General features: G+C 39.7%; 2 protein-coding genes across 2 annotated transcripts; one reads left to right on the top strand and one right to left on the bottom strand.

Annotated features, from left to right (window-relative positions):
* The first annotated feature begins 1803 nt into the window (after positions 1–1803).
* On the top strand, positions 1804–2871 carry LOC6561957. Its single transcript, XM_001988621.3, has 2 exons — positions 1804–1807; positions 1895–2871. Exon 2 carries the CDS (start codon positions 1921–1923, stop codon positions 2869–2871), a length of 951 nt encoding a protein of 316 aa, XP_001988657.1. The 5' UTR covers positions 1804–1807; positions 1895–1920.
* Positions 2872–4969: 2098 nt separating this feature from the next.
* LOC6561958 lies at positions 4970–6460 on the bottom strand. The gene is made up of 3 exons (XM_043214736.1): positions 5510–6460; positions 5286–5447; positions 4970–5080 (listed from the first exon to the last, which is right to left on the bottom strand). Exons 1-3 carry the CDS (start codon positions 6458–6460, stop codon positions 4970–4972), a joined length of 1224 nt encoding a protein of 407 aa, XP_043070671.1.
* Between the last annotated feature and the right edge of the window lie 2599 nt (positions 6461–9059).

The following is a 9059-nucleotide window of genomic DNA, read 5'->3' as shown; positions in this document are numbered from 1 at the left end:
TTTTAGATTGGTCCAGTCACAGTTCAAATAAAGCAATAAAGTGTTTTTAAGGATAGATCGAGCAGCAGACAAAACTAAATTATATTTTATATTATTATATTATAGGTTAGCTTTTGGTTTGATTTATGTTAAAACATTTTACATTTCAATAACGCAGAATAATTGTATTATTTCATATTATTTTGAATTAAAAACTTTGAAATCGCTTTTAATTTTTTTAACTTTAATTTAAAATTGTTATCCAGCTTGTACCTATCTATTTGTTGCAGTGTATATGTGTGTTTTTGCATTTGCTTGTTAGTGTGTGTGTGTGTGTGTGTGTGTGTGTGGTGAATTTTATCTGTCGACTGGCGCTATTAAAAGAAATTACGCTCAAAACTAAATTGCGGGCCAGCACAAAAGGTGAGCTGCTGAGATGGAGCTGGAGTTGAGCAGTGAGCAGTGAACAGGGAGCAGGGAGCTGAAGCTGGTACGGATGCCTCCACCATTGAAATGAGAAACGATTATGTTGGGCCCGAGCCAGGCGGAGCATAAAGAAGCGCCGAAGAACAACAGCAGAACTTTTTAACTTGTTTGCGTGTTGCTATTTACAAGTCCTGTGGGACAGGCGCCCTGCCCCCCGCTCTCGTCCTGGGTTTTGGGGGCACAGGTAGCTTCAATGCCGCATTGCTGATGTTTGCGTTTTTCGCGCTTGTCTCGGTTTTTCTTTTGTTTTGTGTTGGTTTTTGCTTATTTTCAGTTCAGTTCGGTTCGGCGTTTGTCTCGCCTTGTCGCACTTCTGTCCTCCTGTCTTGTCCCTGTCCGCATCTCTCACTTGTCGCCGTTTTTGTTTGGTTTCTTAAGTTGGCGTAATATGTTTCCGTTAGTTTTTCGTTTCTCGTCTCCTTGAGGTGGTGCACAGGATTGCTGCCCCGTTATGGTAATTTAGTAGCGCAATTTTGCGGAAATTGATGCTGTTGCTCAATATGCTGGACGGCCTGTGAAGGGGGAAGTTGTAGAGTAGAGGGGGTGGCAAATGGTGGCATGGAACTCACGCTGCTGGCCACGTCTATAAGTTGCCAGTTGGTTTGTAATTTTCAGCTAACTGCTTGCTTCTTAATATACATTTGAATGCGGTGCTCAAAATACATATTGTGTTTAATTTAGCAATTGGAAACTGTGAAACCCTTTCAATATATTTGATTGAAAGATACACTGCAGAAATATGTATCTGGGTATACACTGTGCTGATCTACAAAAGCAAAACGTAGGGGAAATTAATTAATTAATTTAGAGATTTGATTTACGCTTCTTTTCGGAAATTCTTACAAATAAATTTATAATAAAAGGAATAAGCCATCAATCAGGAATATCCAAATACTTTAGATATCGGTTAGTCTGCCTCTCGAAATGTTGTTCTCTTCAATTCACATAGCCAAATGAAAGTCAACTAATTTTTTATATATGTATGTCTTCACATATCTGTTCATATAGACTAACAAAAATCGGAAGAAAAACTAGGCCCCGATCGTAGGCCATAATTTTGGACATGTATCTTTTAAAGATAATGACAAACCTCTCAAAATATGTATTATTTCATTACTACACTACTTTAAGTTTGCACAGCTTTTAAGATAACATTCCAAGTTTCAGTTGCAGTGATTGCATTGCGATTTATCTATCAGTCTGGCAACGCTAAGTGCGCTTATTAGCTTACATCGATGTTGTCATCGATGAACTTTCACCATCGATATGTTGTTTTAATTGAAGTGTTCTTAACAACACGTGGAGTTGTAGAATCAGGTAAATCAGAATACCCCACGAATAGGTAAGCTCTTATATCTATTGGGGAAAAAAAACAAAAAATTATGATAATATTAACTAAGCACGTGTGCTTTATGTCACTACTCTAAAGTTGTTGCTCGAGGAAAAGGAATTAAAATGGAGCTGAACTCTGAGGCACCAGTTGAGCAGAAGAAGGAGATAACAAGTTTGGACGATGCCAACAAGAAACCACCCGATAATAAAAACGAACTGGAAGACGAACTGGAGGATGGTGAGATTTATGATAGCGACTATAGCAATCCGGAGAAAGCTCCCATTTGCCCGTTCTATCGGAGAAACATCTGCACGTGGGGCAGCAGTTGCCGTTACAGGCATCTGGGTTGCATGAATATGGGCAACTATGTGATGTTTGACAACGTTAACCCACTGGTACTGCCAACGCCTCCAAGTCGGGTAGTCGAGAACAGCAATCCCGTCAACCACAAAACTGAAATTGAGCGCTCCTTTAACACCAGTTTGCAGGAGCACAGGCAAATGATGCGAGATTCTGGCTATAATTTAAGCAAGCCGAAGCCGCGGCGTCGCAGTCGTAAACCCTGGCTTAAGGTCGAAGTTCGTGACACGCATCGGTCTGAGCGTTTGGATAAACGCTTGCCAAAACTTCATGGATCCACTCCTTACAGGCCATATCAACTTTCGCCTAAAGCGCCAGACAGAATAGTGACCGTATGTCGCAGGAGATCCTCAAGCAGCAGCAGCAGCACCACCACAGATGATTACACATCTACAACAAATTCGAGTAGTTCGTCAGGTGCGAGTCATCCACAAGGTTCAAAGGCGTCTCGGACACCCCTCAACTCTGCCCGTCCGTCCCGTATGAAGAATGTGCAGCGAGCACCGAGAAAGGCTCGTTATCTTAGCAGCAGCTCGGACTCGAGCAGTGATACTAGCTGTGATTTCAGTACACACAGCTCGGAGCTAAGATCATCCGACAGCTATAATCCAAGGCGTTACTCGCGAGGCCGTTATAAGAGTCGCAGCCGATCTACTTGCAATAATAATTACCAAAAGAAAGGCTCAGACTCAGACCTCACGACCCATACATAAAACTAAATATTCGAAAGAAAAAAGTATATAAAAACAAACTTTTTAAATGCAAAACTGGATAAAAGTTTATTTTATTTTTTACGCAGCATTTGCATTGGATTTATTTCACTTGTAAGGAAAACAAGTAGCTTATATTTTATACTTTTCCAAAATGAAGAATCAATTCTTAAGTTCCTTTCATTACAACTGAATTAAAATACAACTGAATTTTAAGATTTAGCATTTTTATTAATTTATGATTTGTCAAAAAATAAACTTAAGGTAAATACATAAAAGAATAAAATGTTTTTTTTTTGTATCTCAAACGAAATAAGTTTCATCAGAAAACAGAAAAGAATACCCGTACTATTCAAGAGTTTTTACGATCATAAGGTTGCAAGATCTCTTTCAAGATCGTCAGAAATCTTGATCTTGATACTATCTCAACTTGTATTATGAAGCGTAAGAAACTTCACCAATATTTCCGTCAGTTCGGAAAACAATCCAGTTGAATTGTAAACTGACACACTTTGGAGATTAAGAGTTCGACTAAAGTTGGATTGATAGCCCACAGGACAAGCTGGACACATCCGTTGTCATCTTGGCACCCGTGTATCCTTGAGGTGTACACAAGCAGCCGGCTGCCGCCTGGTCGTAAACCCAAACGGCGCAAAACCACAAAATGTGCAGTCTCACACTGATTGCAATAAGTGTGCACATGTGTGTGAGTGTGTGTGTGAGTGTGGTTCTTGCTAATATCCTTGTTAATATTATTAAACATTATTTATGGATTTGTTTAATTTGTATTTAGTAACGTTTCGCATGCCGGCACCTTCCATCCAACCTAACCAGCTGCCGGCAACGTGCCTCTCTGCCCCGTGATTCGTAGTGGTAGTCGCAAAACTTAAGATCTGCCTGTGGTCGTCTATCTGCGAGTTGCTTGGTTGCCTCGTTGCACTGCTGCCAGATGGGGCAACTATCCGCATATCCTTGCCGCTGGCATTGCTGCTGTTTGCTTTCCTTTAGCGCCCCGTCTTAGCCCGCCATCAGCTCTGTCGCGTTCCTGTTGTCCTGGTGGAACAATTACATGGTTTTGCCTAATGAATTTATCTGCTCATCAGCATCTCCACTGTGTGTGTGTGTATGTGTGGGTGTGTATACGAAGCCTTTCTGGGTGCGGGGGAGGGGTGTCGGGAAGTCACAGTAAATTTTATGTAGATTTCCTAACACAAATTATGTTCATTTGCCGGCGTTGCATGTTGTTATCCCGGGCAACAGAAACAGCGCTCCCCCTCTGCCCCCTCCCCGACCACTGCTGAGTGAAAACTTTATGAAAAACCCGTTCTACATACGTTTGTATGTCTGACTGTAGTTGGCCTGAGGGCCTCTTATGAATGTATGCATATCCTCCAAGCCAGCTGTTTCTGCCATAAGTCTTAGAGATGGAAGTGAACTGGCCAGAATGAATACCTGATAATGAAATCTTAACAAAAGATAATTATTAAGTCATCGTGTACTTTGCAACATTGTTGAATATTGTATTTTAAAAACACATATTATTTCCCGAAAGCGAACCAAAACCATCATATTTATATATGTTCGCATATATTTATAATGTTCGCAGCTCTAAACTATTTGAAGCATTTATAAACCAAATTAAAAGAATATTACCTAATTTGCATATAATAATTAGAATTATAATTGTATTATATATACATATATATATTGATATCTAAAGTTGTTCCTCTAAAAACAATTATAAATACATTTTTTATAGTCATCCAAGTGTGACACGCATTTTGTTCAGCCAAAAATCTCCTCTCTAGTTGGGGCAACAGAAAATTTTACTTTGATTGTGGAACAATTTTATTAGAATCTTAATCGTGATTTGTGGTTAGTTTCATTCCTTAGACCACGTATAAATTTATAGATAATGTTTTTACATGCAAACATTTTCTATGAGGCTAGTCTCAAATTCAAAAGGATCCTACTATAAGGGGAAACTATAACTGGAAACTAACCGAAAAGCAGGCAGTACACCACACATAATACAGATAAATTAAGCTTAAATAATGGGTAAATATATATATATATATATATATGTATATGAATAAGTATATTAATCGTCTTCATCATTGCTATCAAAGCGTTCATTTGTCTGCAGAATGGCATCGTTCAGATAATGACAAGTCACAATTAACGCTACAACTAGCAACTGTATCAATTGTATCTGCAAGGGTACAACATGGAAATAAGTTAGTATACTAACTATATAGTCTTTATAATAATCAGAAAGAGTCTTTAGACCTTATGCAGATTCAAGTTTCGGGTCTATAAGAATTTAATACTCACTGAGTTAGTTTTACTCTACTTTACTTTACTTTTATTTGCATATGTGGATAAATATGTAGTATAATCAATAAATCAATACTCACCACTGCAAAATTAGCCACATTAAATCGCCAAATGGAAAGAAATTTCAAATTAAAGCAATTTGACAAAGTATAACGCATATCCTTGAGAATCCTGCGAATACGCTTGGGCAGCGTATTCCTTTGAGCCAGGGCAGAGTTCAGTCTGTCGAGGAATTGAAAACGCTGTAAGATGAGGACTGTGTGTGAGTACACCAAGGAGTGCATAATTATTCCGGAAAACCCACCTGCTGCTCCAGTAGCGACTGAGCCAGGAGCAAGCATGCATAATCGCAGCCAATGCAGGCGTAGATGGATATATTGCCGGCGTAGAAGACGCGACGCATGTGATCATCGAAGAGAACGTGCCACGTGTTGCTAAAGTAGACATAGGTGTAGAAGCCAAAGAGCAGGCAATTAGCATTGACGCCCAGCAGCAGCAGCAACGATCGCTGCAAGTGGTCAAAGAAGTTGCCAAAATGTGCTGCAAGCTGCTGCAGCGGCTTCAGCAGATTGTCCTCGTTGGAGGCAGCTACAGTTACTGCCACAGAGCTGCTGTTTGCCACCAGTTGCAGTTCAGTTTTGATTTTGCTCTCACTGAGCAGCTGCTCCACTTCCGACTCCAGCTGCCGCAATCGCTCTCGTGTTAGCCAAGCGAATATGCAATAGAAGCGCAATGCACCCGCCAGCACCAAATGTGGCAGGAACAGAGCAACGCCAATCATGATGTGCTGCAGCGGTGGCAACTTGAACTGCATCTCGTAGCCAATGTACAATCCAAAGCAGAGCAGCACAACAAATGTGGAGAACAGCAAAAGATATGCAATAAGTTCCCGCTTAAGGCAACCTCTTCGTGCTGAGATAATCGTCATGGGTAAGGACTCGGTTATTTCGCCAGCCACGCCCACCGCTCGCACAGAGGCGTAAATGGCATAGGCAAACACCTTGATGCTCAGCAGCAGTTGCAGCCGCGTCAATCCGTACAGAAAAGGTGACACATCCAGGAGAGTTTTCAGCAGCGCCGAGGGCTGAAAGTGCTCGTTGAAACAGCCGGCATAAATGCAGGCCAAAACAAACACATTCAGGATTCCAGGCGCAGAGATTCGATAGCGTTGCAGCTGGGAGTCGAACCAGTGCATCTGATAGCCAGTCAACAGCAGCAAAACATTCGAGGTGCGCAAAACTCGACGCGTATTCATTGTGGCAAGTGAGACTCTGAACCGTTGCTCGACAAGCCGACGACTAACCTGGCCAACATGAAGCACCAAATTTTGGCCACAAAACGTTGACCAATTATTTGGTGCTTATCTGTGCATCGAATTGTGAAAAATATCCAAACACTAAATACATTAATAAAACACAAGTGAACCGCATCAGAGAGATCGCTTTGGTGAGCGCTCTTTGAAATTAAAGCTGATTTTAACACAGATCTGCATGATTTCATAACACCTTGATAAAAGATTTGCTGCCTAAGCTAAAATTTAAGTATTAGGAAAATAAATTCTAGAAAACAGCAACAATTTTGACTTTAAATTAAGATCATATATATAATGCCATGCTTTACTTTAATGTATGATATGTAAAATTATAGAATCGTGACTGAATCAAGGCAACATTCGCTCTTCTTTTATTTAAATGATATTTATTTAATTATTTTGAACACATGCACAATATTTAAATTTAAATATATATACTTGCTTGAATAGATAATAATTATCTTTCTGAGTATTAAGCTTTAATTGCTTAAAAGTAGTTGAGAGCTCATACCAATCATATTGAGCAGTTATGAAACCTTTAAAATTCTGCGTCATAAGAAAAAACATTGTTTTTGGCATTACACAATTATAAATATCAAGTGATTATAAGAAAATTGCAGAAAATATCAGAATATGTTAATAAATTCTTCAATAAAACTTGAATATTTCATTACAAAATTATTCATATAAAACTTCAATTTCAATAATTTATTGTTGAAATGGATTTCAAATTAGAATTTTGTAATTACTTTTTATTTTTCAATTGTATACATTTCAATTGAATGCATTAAGACAACCCCAGCATTTGAATTGTCATTGAAAGCCGCTCTGTTTACCAAATTCAGACTGTTTCAAAAATAAATAAGTGGTTTTTGATGCTGTGATGATTGCTTAACTGAAGGGAAATAAAAAGATGCAAGGCAAGCGACGTGCTCGACTTACAGCCCAACTAGAAGTGTTTGCACCTGGGAGTCAACAGGTTAAGGCGACTGCCTAATGAGAAGTCATAAAGTTTCGGCAAAAACCAAAGAATCGGGGGTAGCTCAAAGAAGCACACCGAACAAGGGTAGGGAGAAAGGGCGGCATTTCACATACGGCTAATTAGATATGTGGATATGCATGTCGTGTGCGGCATTTCTCAACTTCAAACGACTCACAACCGGGGGTGTCGGAGCCAGTACCAAGTAAAGCCAAACAAGCGGCTAATGGAAATGGAACACGCTTCCATGTGGTCTGTCAACAGACAGCAGATAGCGTCACAGTTGGGCTATAGCTACCGGTACAGGTGCCGGTGCGGTTCACGTTCCCGTTCCCGTTCCACTCGGCGAGCGAAGTGTCAACATCGAAATTAGAAACAATTAAAAGGCAACGCCGCCAACGTCAACGTATTCAAATATTTGCTAGTCTTGTAAAATCTTAGAAACTACGCCAGATTTCCTTTTGTGTTGCCGTTGTCTCTGTGCAATGTTTAAGAAGCTGTCTTCTGGTGAAAAGCAAACAAACTGCATGTAGACCAAATGATGGCTCAAGACAAAAGCAATATACTCTGATATCATTGAAGCCGTTACAAAACCCAATTTGAAAACAAGTAAGAATATTGCAATCTGTCTGCTTATATGAACCACCATACCATACCAGTACTAGCTTGTAATAAACGGGTGCCTCGAACCCTGAATTATCATAATTTGTCTGTAGCTTTATAATCACAAGAGATATTGGCTTCTCCGATTTCTTAACAAAATTTTAAATTTGGTAAATTCAGCTCTAAAATGGCTGGAGATAAATGGGTTGATCGATGTGGGAGCCAGAGTGGGCAAGATCTTACTTTTTTTTTATCGATCTTTAGAGCATGTTTACAGTAACAAATCTTCCAAATTGGGTGCCTCTCAGACAGCAAAGCCAATATACTCTCGTACCTTCAGTATTATAGTATAAGCAACAAGATTTTAACCCAATAATTTGTTATACATATTTTGTTTTCAATATTTGTACTATTTAATGTTGACATTCGGCAAGTGTGGCCTTAAAAGGTTATAGATATACAAAATATTGCAAATCGTTTTCATATTTCAAACTTTAAGCCGGTCCAATTCTTAAAATAAACAAACTACGCTTGATGCAAAAAAAAAAACAATATACATTTTTCAGCGGTAGATTTACAATTATCAATCAGTATTAAAGCATCGGAAAGTGGCTTGGCTCGCTTACAAGCCATTACTCTTTGCTGTTGGCAGAAGTCTCTTTTACCTTTTGGGCTGAATGGCTGAATGGCCGAATGGCTGACTGGGTGGCTGTGTGGCAAAGTCATAATTCAATAAATAAATGCAAGGATGACATGTGGACAGCGCGGCAACATATCGCATCGAATGCACTCAGATGCGCACGGTAAAAACTGCGCGGATGAGGCCTGAAATACCTCGACGCAACCTCCGAATGAATGAAGTAAAATTTACGGTCGCCCATTCGTTAAGTAAAACAAAAAGCCGCCCAAAAACACGGTTACGTGGATCGAGAGGGTGGGGTGTGGGAGTATCCTGGTGAT

Source organism: Drosophila grimshawi, unplaced genomic scaffold (genome assembly GCF_018153295.1).
Source record: "Drosophila grimshawi isolate 15287-2541.00 unplaced genomic scaffold, ASM1815329v1 contig_1377, whole genome shotgun sequence".
NCBI classification, from domain to species: Eukaryota; Metazoa; Arthropoda; class Insecta; order Diptera; family Drosophilidae; genus Drosophila; species Drosophila grimshawi.
The sequence above is the reverse complement of the archived record's forward strand: the minus strand, read 5'-3'. Positions and strand labels throughout refer to the sequence as shown.